At 52.6% G+C, this 21060-nt stretch overlaps 1 protein-coding gene across 27 annotated transcripts in view; it reads right to left on the minus strand.

The window, feature by feature from the left end:
- The window catches only part of KIF1A (kinesin family member 1A), a 72975-nt gene extending 51915 nt beyond the window's left edge, over positions 1–21060 (minus strand). For 13 of the 27 annotated variants that reach the window (XM_070422561.1, XM_070422560.1, XM_070422581.1 and 10 more), the window contains exons 1-2: positions 20370–20472; positions 3828–3995 (exon numbers count right to left, since the gene is read on the minus strand). In XM_070422561.1, the coding sequence (XP_070278662.1) occupies positions 3828–3933 (106 nt within the window). In that variant the 5' untranslated portion in view covers positions 3934–3995; positions 20370–20472. Of the gene's footprint in view, positions 1–3827; positions 3996–8109; positions 8152–20369; positions 20473–20964 lie in introns of those variants that run through there. The other 14 variants (XM_070422580.1, XM_070422579.1, XM_070422578.1 and 11 more) reach the window with 3 other exon arrangements.

The raw sequence follows: 21060 nt of genomic DNA on the forward strand, positions 1-21060 counted from the left end.
CATGTTTGGGGATGGAGGCCATGGTTGCTCACCATCACTGATTCTCCGCAGGGACAACTGGCTGGGGCCCTCACTTTCCTGGGCACGGCACAGCCTTCAGGACCCCACACCCCTGGCCCCACCAGGTGACCTGTCACCAGCATCAAGAGAAGCAGACCCCTCGAATTCATATGTGGGAGTCCTGACCCCCAGGCCTCAGAATGACCTTATTTGGAGGTGGGGTCCTTACAGATGTAACTGGTGAAGATGAGGTCATACTGGAGTCAGATGGCCCTAATCCAACATGACTGTTTCCTTATAAAAGGGGACATTTGACACAGACATGCACACAGGGAGCAGGCCATGCAAAAATGGAACAGGGATGCAGCGATGCGGCTACACGCCAGGGACCGCAAGGACTGCAGTGGCCGCCAGGAGCCGGAGAGGCAGGGAGCGGATTCTCCCTCACAGCCTCTGAGGGAACCACCTGCCCACACCCAAGCTCGCATTTCCAACCTCCAGACCTGATGTCCGAGCCTCCGTGTGGTACCTTGTAGGGCAGCCCTGGAAAGCCAACACCTCCCCTCAGCCTTGCCAGGCTCCTGCGGCTGCCCCAGACCCGGTTCCTGGGCAGGCCCCTCGGCTATTTGCCCTGGCTGAACGTCCTGCTCACAGCACGGGCATCAAATGAAGCCCCATCCCCAGGGCTGACCTGGCTTTGGGCTCCAGACCCCAGGCTTGAGCGCTTCTGGGAGATGACCCAGTGCCCTTGGGAAGCTACAAGAAGGAGAAGGTGATGGACCATCACATCCCTGTCCTCGCAGCCAAGAGGGGGTCACATCCATGCTGCCTCCAGGAGCCAGGCCCAGCAGAGAGCAAGCTGCCCTGGCTTCACCTCCTGAGACCTAGGGGCTTGGCCACCACAACCCCAGTGCAGATCATGCGGGCGCCATAGAAACAACAATCACCAGCCCTCTTGGCATGGGCAGCCTGGGCTGGGCCTCCACTGGGTCCCCTAGCAGCAAGTGGCCCGGTCCCTGGCTCACCCCACAATGCCTCACCTCCATGACCTCATCTCCTCCCCTCCCTGCCTGTGGGCCAGGTTCCCAGGACAGGCCCGAGCCCCGTCCTGCTCTCCCATCCCTGGCTGGCCCCCACACCGGCTCTCTGAGCAGCCTGGCCCCATCCCCACACCCCCATCCATCCTGCTCTCTTCACCCACATCACACTGGCCCAACTCCAGGCGCTGACCTTGCTCTGATGGTGTCCTGGTGCTAGCATGTTTGTATATACCCACATGGACCATGAGCTCCCTGGGGTGGGAGCCCGCACAGGGCCAGGGCACAGGTGTGCTCAAGGAACTGTGGGTGGGCTGGGACAGCTGACAGACAGGTCAGTGGGAGGGGTACGTGCTAAGGAGAACCTGCCGTGGAGACCACTGAGCAGAGCTGCTCTGGCCCTCGGGACCTGCCTCCACCCCCTGCCGACGGGTCCCCTGGTGTGGCTGACCCCCTGCAGGTCCTGTGGTGTCTGAGAAATGCCCTCTATCATTACAGATTCTGAGGTCAGAGGGGTCGTGCCCTCCCTGGGTCACAGGGCACACAGCCAGACTGGAGCCTAGGGTCCACCCCAGATCTGGCTCTCTACTGTCGCCCCTGAGCCCTCACCAGGGTGACCTGCCAAGGCCGCCGGACAGGCACCCCCCTCAGCCTGCTACACGCAGAGAGGAGCCGTTTTACTGGAGAACAGCCTTCCCTTGCAGGGTCCCCGGTTCTCCTTGTGTACGTTTGAGGAGAGGAAGGAGAACAGCCCTCTGGGCACGCTGGGCAGGCGGCTTGGGGACAGCTCCCTGAAATGCCCCCCAGCCCTGCCAGGCTCTGCAGGAGCCAACGGAGGGGGCAGTGCCCCAGGGTCAAAGACACGAGCTGTGGGGATGCCAGCTTGAGTCGGGAGGCGAGACCAGGAGGAAAGGAGTCAACGGCAGCCACTGTCTGCCTGCATGCCCTGCAGTCTTCAGCTGCATCCCAGGCAGAGATGCCGGCACCTCCAGCACAGCGGTGTCCGGTGCTCGGAATCTGTGCGCCTGTTGGTAAACCCTAGGTGGCCTGAAACTGGCTGTGGGGAGAGTGTTCACAGGACAGAAACTGGCAAACATAGGGGTGTGTGTGTGTGTGTGTGTGTGTGTGTGTGAGCTAAAGAAAGAGAGAGATGCGTGCTGTTTTACCAGGTCACTGCCCCAGACTCAGAGGATTTAGGAGGAAGCCTAGCTAAAGCAGAGACCAAAACCTCAGCGGGGTTCCAGCGAAGCATTAGCTCAAACCCAGGCATTTGCCTGTCAGCACAGGAGACCCTCCCATCCTCTGATGAGGAAGCCTCCTTTCCGTTGATCTAATTTGCCTCACACACCCCACGCACCTCAGCAAGTCCCCCTGCCCTGTCACTGCACCCTATTGACCCTGTGGGGCCGGTCTAGTTCTGTCTCACTGTGCACATGCGTGCATCATCCATCACCCCACCGAGCATCAGCCTGAGGCCAGCGAGTACCCGGTGCCTAGAGTGCAGCCTAGCACGAGCTCACGTTCAGCAAATGCCGGCTGATGAGTTTCCCCACCTGTGCTGTAACAGACAGTCCTCATTCCTATGGGACTGCAGGGACAGCAGATGCGGGTCACCACTGTGACCTCTGCCAGTGAAGAGCCCATCTTGACTCTAATGGGTTGGCCTCCAGGGTGAAAGCAGCTCAAGTCCTCTGAGCTGTCCCCGGATGGTTCAATCAGGGAGTGCCAAGGACATGTTGGCCTGGGGGCAGCCAATGACAGCAAGCCTCGGGCCCTTGGCTGAGCTGCTGCCCAGGGTCCTGCCAGCCTCCCCCATCATGTGTCTCCAACTCCTCTAATGAAAAGGCCTGCAGAGTGTGGCCACCTGCTCGGCCACAGCCATGCTTCCTTCTGGGCTCTTCCGTGTCCAGTGCAGCTCTATTTGGAGCCTAGAACATTCTAGAACAGTGATGGCAAATGGGTGCTGACTTCTCAGATGAGTTAGGCATTGAGACTGCACAGGTTGACAGAGGCAACTAACAGTGTCCGCATGGGCAAAGAGGGCTTCCGCTCAGACGGTGAGCTCTGCCCACATCTGCACCCAAGCAGCAACTCACTACAAATGAGTGTGACAATGGAGCCAAGGGGGTCTGAGAGGCATCCTCTCTTCTGGACCCTGTGTGCTAAGGACCCCTCAGGGTGTGTCTGCCTTTCTGACTTTCTTGAATTTGCCTCTCTCCTCCCACCTCCTATGCACAATGTTGACTCCAGGCCTCCCACCTCTCGGAAGGTTCTGAGATGATTTACAATTATAAACACAGCAAAAGAATAGAAAAAGGAAAACAATTTATGAACCTGGGGCCACTGAAGCAAGACAAGGAATCAGTAACCATGGGTGGAACAGCGTCCCCTAAAATTCATGGCTCCCTGAACCTCAGAATGTGGCCTTATTTGGAAACAGGGTCTTTGTAGATGTGATTAGTTGTCAAGATGAGGTCACAGTGGAGTAGGGTGGGTGTGAAATCCATTGATCGCTGTCCCCATAAGGAGGCCACATGATGACATGGACACACCAGCCCCATCAACACCTTGATTTCGGACTCTGGCCTTCAGAACTGAGAGAATGCATTTCTGTTGTTTTCAGCCACACAGTTTGTGGTCATCTGTTACTGCAGCCCCAGGAAACCTACACACGGTGTGGACGAGAAGCAAGAGCGAGCCAGGCCAGATCAGCTGCTACCTCTGGCCAGGAGACAGGACCCATGGCCTAGCACCAGCAGCAGCCAACAATCCATCGCAGCCAATACTCACTGGTGGTGCTTCCGGACATCTGGATGATGCACTTGGAGTCACGGCTCATTTCCCGGGAATTGAAGGGGCGGACGCGCACCGCCACCTTCACTGAGGCCCCGGCCATCTCTGCAACCTTCGTGGGTCACTCCTGGCAGTGGCAAGAACCCCAGCGAGAACAGGACACACCTTGGGAAAAAGGGAGACGTGAACTGGAAACAATATCTAAAAAGGCAGAAGAGGTGTTTCTGGTTGGCAAACTGAACCCACTTCCCACCAAACCCTAAGTGACACCTGCACCGGGTTCCAGCCCACAGGACAGGATTGGAGGGGCAGCTGCAGGGGAGAAACGCCACGAATTTTAGAAAAGGAAGTCAATGGGAGGCGTGAAGCCTAACAAGAGACAGCCACTTTGCTGTGGGACCCAGGAAGGCTCAGGTTCTCCTGAAGGCCAGTGTCTGGGCGACACCAAAAACACACATTTGTGGAAAGTCACCGGAGGGAGCATTAGACCCTGTTGTGGGTTGAACTATGTCCTCCAAACGCACATGTGGAAGCCCTAACCACCAGGACCTCGGAACGTGGCCTTATTTGGAATTAGGGTCCTTGCCGATGTAACTGGTTAAAATGAGGTCACACGGGAGTCGGGTGGGCCCCTAACACAATATGACTGGTGTCCTCATAATAAGGAACATTTGGACACAGACACTTGCAGGGAGGATGTCCGGTGAAGAAGGAGGCAGAGATGGTAATGCATCCACAAGCCCAGAAACACCAAAGATTGACAGTAGCCACCAGGAGCTGGGGAGCCCTGGGGCCCATTCTCCCTCCAGCCGCAGGAGGAACCTTGATCTTGGACTTCCAGCCTCCAGACTGTGAGACAACGAATTTTTGTTGTCTAAGATACACCATCGGTGGTACTTTGTTATAGCAGCCCTAGCAGACTAATGAACCAGACCCCCATCCTGTGAATATCGAAAACCCTGCCCCCCACCAGCACTTCCCCCACCAGGCAGACGCCAGAGGCTCTGTCCAGCCTAAACAAAGGGGTCTGAGCACCAGATGAGGGTGGGTGTGAAGCACACACTAAAAAGAGGTGTGAACTGCACCCAAAATGTCCAGCAGTGGGACCCCAGCTATTCCTGCTGCTGCTGCGCGCCCAGTGTGCTGGCTGCCATGGGAGAGTGCGGGGTGCTTAGCGGGGGAAACTGACTGGAACCACACCCTCTAGCAAGAAATGCAGAGACTAGAACAAACAAAAAAGGCACACAGCAGAAAGAGACAATCCAGGGAAGAGAAGAAAATATTTTTAAATACCTTATAATTAATATCCTCAGCAAGAAAAGTTACCACACCCATGAATCAGTGAAGGATGCTGGGGAGTGAGCTGCTGCAGTGCAGCCAAGACTCCACAGGGCCTGCTCTGTGACAATCCCCGTGAGTGTGAAGGTAACCTTTACATCCACCTGAAGGTCACCTTCACTCACACTGAGGAAGCAACTCCCCTTAAGGACACAGGCCTGTGGTGGGCTCTGCGCCGGGTCTGTGCAGTTCGAGAGGACTGTATCTGGGTGCTAAAAGCCCACAGGCCAGAAGTGAGTGGACAAAGCAGTGCCCGCAGCAAGACTCGGACCAGACAGGAGGGGAGGCGGGACCAGGTCTTCCCTGTGGAAGTGTCCCAGGCTACGGAGATGGGACTCAGGGAGCAGCAAGGTCTGGGCTTGGTGAGGGTGTCCCACATGACACCCCATCCTTCCCCCTGCAGGAGCATGGCCCTTGGGCACCCACTGCCTGGCCGACAGGTAGGACAGTGCCCGACTGAGGCACCCAGAGAGAACCCTGGGCAGAGAGGCAGGCTAGGTGGGCAGGCGCTCCTGTTGGCGGCAGCCCTTGTCCTGCACCAGCCGTCACAGGGCCCTTGGCTCCAGGAGGCCTTGAATGCCAGCGAGGGAAGAGTGAGCTTCATCCAGTACAGCAGACTGTGGTCAAGTCCCCATGTGCCCAGATCAGGGCAGGGGTAGAGAGGGGAAGCACCTGGGGGGCTCTGGGGAGGTGAGGGGACGGGAGGCACAGTGCCACCCTGGCTCCAGGACAGGGCACAGGGGACTGTCACTGTGGGCAACAGCGCAGTCACAGGCATGGGGGATGTCCCATGATGCTGGGACCAGTGCAGAGCTTCAAACCCCACCTGGTGGGGAAGGCGATTCATGGGAATCACAAAGGTACGGAAATCCTTTCACCAAAGCTGCCACTGCGGCAGACCAGGCGATACGCTGCCTGAGCTCCCGCTGCCCAGGCTGAGCCTGAAAGGGAATCTTCTGCCTCAGCCTCCCTACCTGTCATAGCGCCCTCAGGAGAATCTGGCCCAGAGACCCCTTCCAGCGGTGCCCCAGCCTCCTCTCTGTGAGGACAGGGTGAGATCTCTGGCCAAGCCCTCTGGGGGACCCCAGGATCAAGAGCAACTAAAGAAGCTGAATAAAAATTTTAAATCTGTTTTGAGGAATCAATGAGCTACTGAAGCCATGCAGACTAGCAGGCCAAGATTCCGGAGACGGGGGACTGCCAGGGCAGGAGATGACATTCTGCGGCACTTTCCCTGGGAGCATATTTGCATTCTGGTCACCAGGCCAGAGGCTGGGAATCTGCAGTCTTCCCGGGCAGAGAGCCGTTGCTGGGGGACGGAGGAACCTGCAGGGTCTTTGGTCAAGAGAAACAAACTTGAGAGGCCAAGATCCCAGGAGAAAGAAGTAGAGAATGACGCCAAACAGATGTCCAGTTCTCCCCTTAAGACACGTCCAAGCTCAGAAGGTATGAGGGGGAGAAGTTTAAATACTCAAGCAGAAAACCTCTGAAAATCAAGAGTTGTCTCCCATGGTCTCAGGTGCTAAGGAGAAGAGATCAGAGCAACAACCTTTGGATCCAGCGGAGGAGGGGCCCTGGTGATCACACCAGGCCAGATCTGAAAGCCCCGGGAGGCACAGGGCAGAACCATGGGTAAGGTAAGCAGTGTCCAAACTGCAGAGGCACCCCGACTCAGCCGTCTCTGCCTGATTTAGAGGCGACCCTCCGCTCTGTTTTCCTGGAAGAGAAGAGGTGCACCACCTGGAACCTCTGCAGTGTTTTAATGGGTAATGTCTGACCTTACAGCAAAAGTTACAAGGCATGAAAAGTGACGGGACTATATGATTCAAAACAAATTGGGGGTGAGGGGAGGAAAGAAAAACACAAAGAGAAAAAGGGAACATACCTACACATGATCCAGACCCAGGAGCTATCCGAGGACTTTCAAATAACCATGATTTACATGTTCAAAATGAGAGGGAAAAAATGATGAAGAAAATACATGGGAAAATAGAGAATTTATTAGCAAGAGGATTTGAAACTATATATATTTAAAAAGGGGGGGAGAATCAAATGGAAATTCTAAAACTGAAAATACAATAACTAAAATTAAGAACTAAAGCGATGTCATGTCCGGTTGGATGGGTGTTGTCCCATACACTGAAAGGTTGCTGGTTCAATTCCCTGTCAGAGCACATGCCCGGGTTGCAAGCTCGATCCCTGGTAGGGGGCATACAGGAGGCCGCCTATGGATGTTCTGCTCTCATATCGATGCTTTTCTCTCTCCATCTCCCTTCCTCTCTCTCTCTCTCTCTCTCTTTCTCTTTCTCTCTCTCTCTCTCTCTCTCTCTCTCTCTCTCAATATCAATTTTTAAAAAACCTTTAAAATATATATATATATATATATATATATATATATATATACTGTTTTTTACAAAAAAGAACTCAAGAGATTAGACCCAGAGAAAGACTGTGTTTATGAACTGGATGACAGGTCATTAGAAAGTTAAAGAACACAGAAAAAAGAATGAAAAACATAGAAATGAGAGTCAGAGGAATCTAGGACACCGTGAAATGGTCCAATATGCATGTAATTGGATCATAAGAAGAGAAGGGATGGAATGGGGGGAAGCAATACTTAGAAAGATAATGGCCATTTATTGTCTAAAACTGCTGAAGCCTCTCAATCCATCTTCAAGAAGCTGTGCAAACACAAAGGAAGATAAATACAAAGAAAACTACAACAAGCCAGATCATAATAAGACTGCTGATACCAAAGATGAAGAGAATTATCTTAAAAGCAGACAGAGAAAAAAAGACATACAACCTTTAAAGCAGGGGTGGGGAACCTTTTTTTCTGCCAAGGGCCGTTTGGATATTTGTAACATCATTTAAAGGCCATACAAAATTATCAGCTTAAAAATTAGCCTGCTACATTTGGTCAAACATTTAATTAACTCACCTCTAATGCCTTGGCAGGGCCAGACCAAATGATTTTGCGGTCCTTTTATGGAAAAAGAAACAAAGTCAGATTGACAATCGATTTCTCAACAGAAATGAAGGAAGCCAAAGACGAGGTTCTAAGGTCTCGACATTATTGAGAAAGTAGAAAAGTGATACTTTCTATTAGATTGTCAAGGATACCTGTTTCAATTGCTAGATTAATTATTTTAAAAAACTAAAACAAAAAATAATGTATAACTAACAAGTTATTAGCAAGACAAATAAATTTTCAAATATTTTTATTAACCCAATAGAAGGCAATTAAGGAGGAAAAACAGAGCAAAGGAAAGTTAGCTCAAATGGAAACTGATATTTAAGAGTGTAGCTAAAAGCCCAACCCAATTAGTATGGACTAAATACTCCTAGTAAAACAATACAATTGTCAGGACAGATTTTTTTAAAATTATATTCTGTTGACATGAGATACCTTTAAATAAAAAGACACAGAGGGATTAAAAAATAAAAAAATAAAAAATTTTGGTTTACTTGTTCTATCAGGTACTGAGAAGGAAAAATACATATCTTACACACTCCTTTAAAGTGTACATAGAACATTTACTAAAATTAGCCATAGGCTGGTCATAAAGCAAACTCTAACAAATTTCCATTTAAAATTAAAATCTTAAGACATATGTTCTCTGACCATAGTAGAATTAAGCTATACATCAATACAAAACAAATAAACAAAAACCCACAAAATCCCTCAATTGTTTGACCATTAAGCAATACAATTCTAAATAACCCTTGGGTCAAAGAAAAAAAACCTCATAGGATATTAGAAAATATTGACCTGAATAATGAAGATCCAACATGTCGACACGGTGAAATGCAGCTAAAGCCAGAAATAGACACTTTAAAAGCATGGTGAGGGGAGGGGAAGTCTCCATCACATTATTCACAGGTCCATCCAGACCCCAGCTTCCCTCAGGGAGCCTCAGGACTGGAAGGTTCACCTTGAGCAGGACCAGGTGGGTGTGACCCAGCAGCCCAAACTGCCAGGCCAGTGCTATCATCTGGTTCACCCCTTACCCGGGTGTCAGCAGCACTGGGGAGCTGGAGATGTTCAGAGGGCATTGGGTGCGTGCATTTGAAGGGGGGTGGAAAAATGGATCAGTCCCTGTGAGCACTGACTCTTTTTTAAAAAATATTTTTTATTGATTTTTTTTACAGAGAGGAAGGAAGAAGGATAGAGAGTTAGAAACAGCAATGAGAGAGAAACATCGATCAGCTGCCTCCTGCACACTCCCCACTGGGGATGTGCCCGCAACCAAGGTACATGCCCTTGACCGGAATCGAACCCGGGACCCTTCAGTCCACAGGCTGACACTCTATCCACTGAGCCAAACGGGTTACGGCAGCACTGACTCTTTAAGTCACAGGAACGGATGAGATTGACAGAAAGGAGGATGAGAAAGAGGAAAAGAGGTGGAGAAGGAGCAGTGGGGGAGAAGCCTCAGGAATCTAACTTTGGACAAGTCCTCTTGACTTGCGCCTTCATATTTAACCTAAGAAGAATTATTTTTAAAGTAATTACCAAATGGTTCAGATAAGTAAATGAATTAAAAGACCTTGTTTTGGTGGACACACACTGGTAAATGTGAAGACAAAAATCAGTTTGCTCATTATAATATCTCTCAACTGAGGGGGAAACAGGTGAATGAGAGACTTCCACTTCTGGCAAACGACGGACGAGACACCCTACGCCATTAGAAATCACCTGGAAACTCGGGGTGGATAATGCACATAAGAATAAAATAAGGAAACTTCTGAGGAAAAGGAAAAAAAGGAAGGAGGAGCCGAAATTAAAGCTGCAAGCCCATCTGGAAGGAAGTGCAGGAATTTGCTGACACCAGAAATGCAGACAATTGAGTTTCACCTGCTGGGTGGGGAATGGGCGAAACACATGCAAGTTGGGTTTGGAACCAAATCACCACAGAAAGCTGCATCCTCCAAAGCTACAATGGGAGGTCGGGGGAATGCCACCTTCCATCAAAGGGACACAGGAGAATGCATCTCAATGACTCAGCTCCAGGTGGAGGAAAAGCCAGTGTTCTTTGAGAATTTGAGGCCACCAACCTGTTGTTGTCGAGTTCGGGTTTCATTTTGACAATGGTCTCATGTGTTTGCACCCAAAGCACCTTGCAAAGCAAATACAAATCCTCCTTGGAAATATTGGAAGGAGCTTCCTCCCCCTCAGGTCCCCAATACTCCCACAGATGATTAGTCAAACGCGAGTTCAATCAACTGCTACCAAACACCAAAGGAGCAGTGCACCCCCAGCAAGAGCCAAGGGGGAAAGGAGGAAAAGAAAGAAAGTCAGAATGAGATCCTCAAGGACTCCAGATACTGGAATTGGTGATAAAATGAGTATGCTTGAAATGTTCACAGAAATGAGCAGGAATGGGAAATAATGGGGTTAAATACGGGGGGAGGGGGTAACCATGCATAACCTTTAGAAATAAAAATGTAATCATTTAATTTTAAAACTTAGCAGACATGTTAATCAGTAAATTAAATGGAACTGAACAGAGAATTAATGAACTGGAATATATGTCAGAAAAAATTACCTAGAATTCTGGTCCCAGAGAGACAAAATGATGAGAACATAAAACTAAGGTTAAGACTCATGCCACATGAAAGAATTCACTAATTTAACACAGCAGGAACTTAAACACACTCTCAGTAACTGACAGATCAGCCATACAGCTAAGGGTGTGGAAGATTTGAACAACATAATAATCATGAACCAGTATGTGCTCTCTTGTCCTCAAAAATTAGAGAAACATTCTTTTCTAACATGTACGGACCATTTACAATATTTTACCATGTAGTAAGCCATAAAGCACCTCCTACTAAGTTTCAATGACTGGATCAAATGTATCATGTACTTGAACACAATGCAATTAAAAATCAATAAGAAATCAGTAAAAACCCAAATTTTAGAAATTTAAAATAAACATCTAATACACAACAGGAGAAATCATTCTGGAGCTATAAGTAAGCTTAGTGGTACATGATAATAAGAATACGACTGGCCACACCTCTGGCAGCCACTGCAAACAATTAGCAAACTGGACAAACGTATGAAAACAACAGTTTCCAGACACTGTACAACAGGCAGATTAGGACTGTGATCACTGAGAGAAGGGAACCATATGAAGTGAGCCCTGCAACCCCTCAAACCTCGCAGTGGCTTTATGAGTTGGGAGATGGAGGTCAGAGTTCGGGCAGTGTGGAGAGCGGCTACAGCGTTTGGACAGGTTCAAGCCTGGGACTAATGAGAGGGCACGATCCTCTGGCAAAGCCATGTGCAAGTCCCAGCACAATTATAGCCAAAGGCTATAGTTGTAAGCTTGACCTTATGGTCCGAACCTGTGGTCCCACCTGGCTCAGTGATATGGGCTGCGGGAGATGCAGCAAGTAAACAAAGCTTGATCGGGTGTATGTAATTGAGTAGATTCGAAACCCAAGAACGTTGTAACCACGCCCTTACTTTGCTTCGTGGAATGTGGCTATAAAATAAAGACTCAGCTTGCAGGCCATCACGCTGTCTCTCCATCAGAGAAGCAATGTCCCACCTAGACCCAGCTTTATTCTCTTGTCTGTCTTTTCTAAATCCTTCACCGCCCCCTCTCAGGTTCACCTATGGCCGTGCCGGCTCGGCACAGGGCAGGTCGAGGCAGCTGGAGTTGTGGAAAGAGTTGCTCAGTACTGGAGCTCCAGAAATGGGCACATGGGTCTGTAGAGTACTAGTCCATGCCCATGTGGTCCAGGCAAAGAAGAACACATAACCCCAGAGCTCACACACAGTGTAAGACACTGAGCTTCTATCAACCAGAATAGAGAGTTTTCTTGATCCCTCCACCCCAGACATTCAGTCGACAACCCAAAGAACTCACCCTTTGGGTTAACCACCCCTGGGGTGATATATACTCTAGAGTAACCCTAGAAAAGCTTAAAATCAGGTTTGAAAGTATCAGGTTAGTCCCCAAGCAATTTATCTGCTTCACAAAACAAAGCCAACATATTTTATAAGAAGAAAGCATAATTCAGATGTTCCATAACAGTGGTTTTCAACCTTCTGGCCCTTTATATACAGTTCCTCATGTTGTGACCCCAACCATAAAATTATTTTCGTTGCTACTTCATAACTGTAATGTTGCTACTGTTATGAATCGTAATGTAAATATCTGATATACAGGATGGTCTTAGGCGACCCCTGTGAAAGGGTCGTTCGACCGCCAAAGGGGTCGAGACCCATAGGTTGAGAACCGCTGTTCCATAATATAGAAATATCTAGAATCAGGTGACCTATAACAAAGAGACTAAGAGAAAAAATGAGTCAGTAGGAACCTGCATTTTCCTACAACCATTAAAGAAATTGATTCAACAGTTTAAAAATATATCCATCAAGTAAAACAGCAGACTCAGACATTTTTTATAGGAAAGTTCTACCATACATTAAAAAACAAACAAACAGGTAATCATACGCAAACTCTTTAAGAGAACAAGAAAAAGAAGGAGACAGAGGGAGAAAGATTATATCCCCAACTCATTCACTGAAGCTAATATGACCTTGGTAGCAAATTAGACAAAGAAAAGTTGAGAAGTGACCAATTTCACTGATGAACATAGATACACAGATAAAAAAAAGTCCAAAATATTAGCAGGAAAGTCAGGTAGAAAAAGAAAAGGATAATGCAGCAGACTTATTCCAAGAGTATCACTATGGTAACATAACATATGGCTGAGTGCTAGTATAGCTATTTAATGTAATTCACCACATATCACATTAAAGGGAAAAATTCAAATGAGGTTCCCAATAGGTACTGAAGAAGCACTCAATTTTCCCATCTCATTTATGATAAAACTCTGAGCAACATGAGAATAAAATAAAACTTCTTTAATCTTATAAGAGGCATTACTAAAAAACCTACCCAAACATCACACTTAGTGGTGAAATATTAGGAACATTTCCTTTAAATTCAAGTTTAAAATGTCTGCTGTCACCACTTCTATTTAACATTGTAGCAGTGGTACTAGCCAGAGTGATAAGGCAAGAAAAAGAAATAACAATGACAAAATATGGGTTGGAAAGGAAGAAGCCAAATTGTTATTATTTGCAGACTATTTACTTATCTGCACAGAAATCAAGAGCATCCACAAACAAATATTTTCATTAGTGGGAAGGTTCAACAAAGTTGCTAGAAACCAACCATGTTGGTATACACTAGAGACAAAGAGTTAAAAAAAATTAAGTACCATTTAAAAAATAAACAAATGTATAAAGTACCTTTATAGGAATAAATGTCACAAAAGATGCATATAGCTTTTATGAAAATTTTAAACTTTACAAAAAACATTATATAAAATCTAAATAAAGAATTATAACCTGTTCATGGAGGAAAATATTTCAACATCTTATTTTTCACCCAAATGAATCCAAAATTTCAACCTAATTTCAAATGAAATTTCCATCACGTTATTTATGAAACTTGATAATTTGCCTCTAAAAATGTATATGGAAAAGTAAGATGCTAAGAACACCAATAACAAGTTTAAAGAAATACAAGAGGATAGAAGGCAACATGCCCTACTGATATCGTCTTAATATAAAGCTATAGTAATTAAGATAGGTGGTTGGAACAAGGCGGGGAATCACCAAAGTCACAGAAGGGACATCAGAAACGCCCAAATAGACAGCCTTTCTGCTACCTGACAAATGTGACTTTACAGGGCAACGAGACAAGGAAGAACTATTAATCCAGTGATGCTGAGACAACTGGTGTTATGAACTGAATGTCTGTGTCCCCACAAATTCATAGGTTAAAGCCCCCCCCCCCCCCCGCCCACCACCCACCACCAGAGACTGGACATCCCCTGTGGTCTGGTCACACAGTGGCTGTCCAGGTGTGAAAGTGAAGGACATGGAGTCATTTGTGGATCCTTAGAATCTCGAAATCATGGTTCAGACAGATGCAGACAAGCCATCCAGTGAGCTACAGCCCACAAGGTATCAGATTCACAAATAATTCTACCGACCGAGAGCCCAGGGGCAGAAAAGGGAATTCTGAGAGCACTGGGTACCAAAGTCGAGGCACTGATGAACCTCTAGGCTGGCGTCTAAGACCTGGATGCTGCCAGGACATCCATGTAGCCCTCCCTTAAGTCAGTAATGGACAGAACCTTCCCTGGTCTGAAAGGTGGGGCAATGCCAGACCCTGCTCCCTGGGAGCGTCAGCGATGCCTGTGGGTGTGAGCACTGTAGGGGCAGAGGAAATGCTTTATTTCTAGGTTGATGGTGGGCACATGGCTAAACGTTTGTTAACATAGCCTGTATTTTTTTTTTAAAGACTTAACTTCTTTTGAGATGTCTTGTCATGAAGGGGAGCAAGAACTCAGACTGATGTGGCAGGAGTCCAGAGCCCACCCTGTTGCCTGCGGCAGAGCCAGAACGGGGCTGCAGAGGGGTGTGAAGGTGGGGGACTGGGGGGACTGCATCAGACACACCACATGCTGGAGGGCAGGAGGAAGGGCAAGCTCCCCCAACATTGCCAGGAGGGGTGAGAACTTTGAGAAGAGATGAGAAAGCTCTTTGGGGACCCTTAGGGGAAGCTGCTGATGGCGGGGGGGGGGGGGGGGCGGCAGGTGCGAGGAGCGATGACTAGGTGGTCACAGACTCAAGGCTGGGCAAGGAGGTGCAGGCTGAAAAGGACCCCTTGGGTGCAGTGTGTCCCAGAACAGCCACACCCATCCCCCTGCCCCGCCTCACAGGGGCAGAGGCTGCCAATGTCCAGGCAAATGAAGGCTCTTCTCTACAGAAATGGAAGAACACATCTGGAAAGAGGGAAGTCTTCAGTGTGCATGCTGGTATGGGGGACAGCTGGGCAGCCAGCTCCCACTGCTCCACCTAAAGCAAGGCCTGCCAATGCACATCCCACTGAGCTCCCGTCAGAACCCCACTCCGATCACGGGACACCAGCCTGACGCACCTCCCTCACCGGAAAGGACCAACAAGGCTTTCACGTGTGCAAGCAGGGCACAGAGCTGCAAAGTGAAGGACTGAATCACCAGCAGAAAACAAGCCCAAGGGAAAGAGAAACCGTGGGACAAAAGCAAAAACAAGGAACGACCCCAAACCTCTGAATGTACTCAGAATGTTCCAAGGAGACACTACACTCTCAAAACAAGAAGAGGGCGCTATGAAATGGGAAGGTTCAAGACAAGGAAGACGGAGCTCTCAGAGACAAAACGCGAATGCTGAACACAAAGTTCCAAAAGAGAACTCAACAGTGAAGGCCCAAAATTGTCCAGAGCATAGAACAAAAACAAGGAGACAGAATATGTGAGGGGAAAGGCAAGAACACAGAAGACCAATGCAGGCTTTCAGGGAAGACAACAGAGAAAATGAGCAGGGAGGAGCAGGTGAGCAGATGGAAGAAGAGAGCCAGTCCTCAGTGGGAAGGGCTGGACGAGCACCAGCACACGTGGACCCACCCAGGAGACAGACCCTCAGGGAGAAGGGATCCTGAGAGAGTCCAGACAGGAAATAGGAATTACTGAAAAAGCCTTCTCAGACGCAAGGGATGCGGCCAGCGTTCTCAGGGAAATGATTTACCAGAAACAAGTGCCATCCAACAAACCATCCACCCAGGTAAGGGCAGAGCAGAGACACTCTTACTCAGCCAAGGACTCGTCACCCATTCCAGGAAGTCACACAAGGATGTGCTCCAGCAAAACAGGACAGGAAACCAAGAAAGAAGCAGCGCTGGGGGCTGAGACACAGACTCCAACTCAGGGATGGAGATGGCTTCCAGGGGTGTGGGCACCAGAAAGGGTGTGACTGAGAGCTGGGGAAAGGTGAGGACAGAAGGAATGCATACAATATAAGAAAAAGACAGCTCAGATCTAGGAAAAGACACCACCAAGAATGTCCTGCCTGACTGTGAAGCCGGAGCAAAGGGGATAGATACGGAGCTAAGATTTCTCCTCTGGTCTGGGGCCTGGCCTGCTGCACTCTGCAGCTGCCGCCTCCCAGGCACCAGGGACCACAGCCATGGTGTGGCCCTGGCCCCAGAAGCAGGTGGAGAATGACAGTAGGCAGCTGAGTGACCCCTTGCCTCAGCCCCATGATAGCTCTACAGAAGCCTGGGCCCACTGCCCCATGGCCTTGGGCATTAACGGTCCAGCCCTGCCCCTTGCCACCCTGAGATGATGACAGATGGAGAAAGAAGCTGAGAGCCAGGAGTGGGACCCAGGACTCCTGACACCCCTCTAGGCCATTCCTGGGCATCACTGCCTCCCTCTGAGGAAAGCCAGCGGCTGGCTCAAGGAAGGGGGTCTGCATGGAGTGGGGCCTGCAAGAGCAGTTGGAGCCATTCCACTGGAAACCAAGAGCTGCATTTCAGGAGACCCAGAGGAAGGGAGGCAGCTGCCTCAGGAACCAGCAGGCCCTGAGTGGGAGACACAAAGAGGACCCCGCCCCTAACAGAGTGGCAGCTGCTCGCCCTGGGCCCTCAGGAAATGGACCACTTGGGTTAAAAAGCTACCGGCTCAATCTGGAAACAGCACTTACTGAGTGCCTGCTGTTCCGGAGACTGTGCTGGGCACGCTAGGGCGGGTGGGAGGGGGAGGGAGAGGGGGACAGAAAGCTCTGGAAGTCACAGGGAGCTGGGGAGAGTCCCAGGTCCCCCTGGCAAGGCACACCCATCTCAGGATCCTCAGTCTCCAAGTCTGGGACACCACCTGCCTCGTGGAGTCTCAGGGGCAACAACAAGGGACTCACACGACGTGTACACTAGAATCTGCACCCAATAAATGTCCATGCCTTTCCTACAGAGGGGATAGGCTGACACCCTGAGGTGCTCACAGAGGGCTTCAAGGTGGTGGCAGCCTTTGAGGGGCTCTAAGAACCTCACATGGACATAGCTGACTGCAAACTCTGTGTGTGGGAATGAGTGTGTGAACCTGTGTGGGTGTCAGTGTGTAGTCAGGTGAGTGTGCATGTATGTGTGTGTGTACGGGGTGGCTGCTCCAGCCCGAGGGCCATGTGGGGAAGGGTAAGGAGTAAGAACAGGGAACCTGGACAGGTGGGGTCCAGACTTGCTCTCCTTAGACGCCCCTCTAGGGGCTAAAATCTGAGCAGGGGGACAGGGGATGGGGTGGTGCTTCCCCACTCCAGGGAGCTGGGGGATTAGAGGATTAAATCCAGGGTGAGGAGCCTTTAGAGAGGGGGGAGCCCAGCCACCCAGGCAGAGTATCTGGATCAGGGTGGTACTCAGGCCACAAGGGGTTCAGCTTCAGCTTTGAAGGCTAAGCCAGGGTAACTTGGGAGAAGCAGGTGTGAGGTGGTGCTGTGGGTGGGGGCACTGAGGCACCCAGGAGGGGCTGAGAGGAACAGGGAGGGGTCAGCCTCAGCTGACAGCTGACCTTGACTGTGCCCTCCACCCTTCCAAAGACCCCAATACAATGACTACCTCATTGGTCCTGATGGCACTGGGCTGGGGGCTATGGGGTTGCCTGGGGTCATCCACTACCTCTCAGCCCAGCCGGCAGCCAGGATCAGGAGTTAAACACCACCTGGTCATGTCAGCAATCGAACAGCAAATCTGCTAGTTCAGGTGGGGCAGTGGGGCACAGGCCTCGCCAGGTCCTCTACCCCAGCCCTGGGCATGCCTGTGGGGGGAAGGGGGAAAACAGGTGGGCAGAGGCAGTCAGCTAAGGGAACAAACAAACTGAGGATGTCACTGGCCCCCCAGCCTGGCTGTGCCCCTGGACACCCCAAAGCCGACAGGTTTGGAGCAGGGTACAGTCCAGCCCCAAAAGAGCTCTGAGATGCTCCTGGGCATGAGAGGGACCGTGGAGATGACACACTGGGTTCCCTGGGGTGGTGAGCCCTGTCCTGGGCCTAAGAACACTAAATGGGCTGGGCAGGAGGACAACCTGGGGGTCATCCTGAGGGTCATTAGCTACTGAGTGACCCTTGACCAGCCACTCTCCACCGCAGGCCCTCCTGGCTCTTAGAAGTGCAGGGTCATCTGGACATGTGCCCTGGTCAGCCAACCCTAAAGGCCAGGGCATGGTTCCAGGGCTGCTAGCCTCTCCACAGCCCCCCATGTCCCCATCCTGTGGTACCAGGACCCCTTCAAAAGATTCCCTGTCCTGCCACACCCAGCTCGCTTCCTTGGCTGGCCCAAGCAAGCTGCATGGCCTAGGAAGGCTCTCCCCATTCCCCCAGGCTCCCACCTCCACCTCCACCCATGGGAAGATTTCCCTGCTCTGCTCCCAGAGGACACGATCAGCCCTGGGTCAGCAGCGGTGACACCAGGGAGGACAGGAAGGGGCAAGGCTGGCTGTCCGGAACCCCTCACCCCGTGGGTCTGGGTATGAACCCCAGCTTCACCAGCTCTGGGTTTGGAGCAGAACCTGTGTCCACCTGGCTGTGGCTGGTGAAGCAGGAGGCCCCAAGGGAGGGTCTGTGGGGCACTGGGGGGAGGGGGGCCTGGCAGGGGGGCATGCAGCAGGCAGCAGGCAGGCCTGTCCCTACAGGGGCCCTCACTGACAGCCTTGGGGTTAGGGGGCCCTGACTCCACACCTGATCCCAGCCTCACTGCCCTGAGGACCACACCCCACGGAGGACATTCTGCCCATCTTCAGATGCCCACCCTGCACTGCAAGCTCTCCACCCCACTGCAGGCGCCGCCCCTGCTCCAGACCTGACTACCCTCATCCCACAGCCACACCTGCAAAATGGCCGCCGCAGGTACAGCCCCAACCTCCACACTGGACCCCACCGTTTCCCTTCAAACTCGAAGCTACCTTCTCAGACGGAGAGGCGGAGAGGCGGATGGGCAAGGTGGGCTGGCGGAGCCCCTTCGCCAGCTGAGAGCAGGGCAGAGAGCAGGGCCGATGTGACTTGTGCAGGAACGGGTACCTGAGTCCCCAGGGCTAGGATGGGGCCACTGCACCCCCGCCTCTCCGAAGCCGCCAGCCAGCCCCAACAGGCCTTTCATCCCACAATGCCAGCGCCCCCTGGGGGCCGGGCAGCCGCTTGGGGAGGGGTCCGCGGTCTCTAGGGAAATGTCCCTCTTCCAGGGCACGTGGGCGCGCATCGGGTCCGCGCCGGGGTGACGTCGCGCCCGCGCCCTGCAGGCCCCATGACTTGGCATTCCCTCCCTCCCTCCCCTCCCCCTCACGGCCCTGCGCCCGCGGCCCTCCCGCCCCCCGAGCGCCCCGCCCACTGCGGACCCCCGCCCCGCCGGGATGCTGATCCCGCCCCTACCGGAGCGCGAGGGCTCCGCCTCGGATTCGGGGAGAGTTAGAGAGAGGGGCAGCTTAGAGAGGGAGTGCGAGGATCTACCCCACCGCGTTCCTCCCTGACATCAGAGCCCGGGCCCCTGGGGAGCTTTGCAGCGGAGATGTGGCGGCCCCGCAACCCCTCCCCGCCCGCTGTCGGCCACACCTGTTACCGGGAGCCGGCTGCGTAGACGCAGGCCTTGTCTGCTGGCGACCCCTCCCAAGCCATTGGTCTTTCTGGGGGCTCTTGGGAAGGGGACACGGCTGGGGTAGGATGATGGGCAGCTCCGGAGATGCGCACCAGGCCTATGGCCGGGCCTTCCTGCAGCAGCCCCCGCGGGCCTCGCCCGCCCGCCTGTCAGGCTCTTGGCTCAGTCTCTGCCCTCCCCTACCCTGGGGACCAGGGCAGCTACCCCCGCCCTGGGCACCCTCCCCCGGAGTCGGGCCGCTGCAGCCGCGCCCCTCCCCCATGTCCCCATCCAAGTCTCCTCTCCATCCCACCCCGCCCCCGCTGGTCCAGGCTCAGCCCGCGCCGCATCCCAGCTCTACGGCTTCTCTCCAGAGAGGGGTCGGGCCGGGCAGGGAGGGCGAGTGTCTCGAGATGCCGCCGGCGGCGCTCACCCTTCCCCAGGCGACCCTCGCCCATCCCAGCCGAGAGTCCTGGCGCAGCAGGGGCCGCAGCGAAGGGGCCGTTCCAGAGGGCCCAGCTAGGCTTCCAATGAAGGGCGGACACCCCTGCATTTGCCCCATTGTTCTCCGCGGGGACGGGGGAGGGATGGGGGCAGGGAAGGGGCCGCACGGCGCCAGCGGTTCGGGCCGCGAGCAGGACGCCGGCGCCGGAGGCAGTCGGTGCTGGTGCAGGATGCGGGGTGCAGGTGCAGGATGCCTGGCGCGGCGAAGGAACCCGGCGGGCGGCGGGCTTACCTCTCTGGCTTCACTGGAGGCGGCCCGGCATGGGCACGGGCAGGGGCGCTGGTCCCTGAGCGCCGAGCTGCTGCTGCTCCGGGGCTGCACTGGGCGCTGTGACGGCTGCACCGCGTGACGGGCTGCGCGCCCCCCGCCCGCCCCGCCCAGCCCCGCGCCCCTCCCGCCGCGCTGGTTGGCTGCGCGCGGCGCCCGAGCCCAGCCGCCAGCTGGTTTGTCGCGCGGGGAGAGGACGGGCGTCGCGGCCGCCGCGGGGATGGGGTTAGATGGAGCCCAAGGGGGCTGGGTCCCGGCTGTGACATCACCGCTGACACCGAAGCTGGGTGGAGAGGTGGGGGACCGACACCCAGCTTCGACGCGGTGCCCGCTGTCCTGGCGCAGCCCCCGCGCGCCCACGCAGGTAGCAGGACCTGGCGGCGCCCCACCCCGAGGCCCCCTACCCACCCCGACTTGCCCGCGCACTCCGCACCGGGCCCTCCTATGACCCTTATCACATGAAAACATGAAATCCCTCTCTACCTGCCCCCACCCTGCAGCCAACAGCACAGACAACAGCGTCATTGCGGAGGGACCAAGCTCACGGGGGGTTCCTTACCCCAGAGAGCGGCAGCAGGGGCGGGATGGAGACCCTGACTCAGGTGTAACAGGTGAGATGGGCCAGAGCGCTGTACGGAGCCCAGAGCATCAGCAT

This window comes from Myotis yumanensis, unplaced genomic scaffold, assembly GCF_028538775.1.
Source record: "Myotis yumanensis isolate MYYU_CA2020_CCGP unplaced genomic scaffold, mMyoYum1.0.hap1 SCAF_8, whole genome shotgun sequence".
Taxonomy (NCBI): Eukaryota; Metazoa; Chordata; class Mammalia; order Chiroptera; family Vespertilionidae; genus Myotis; species Myotis yumanensis.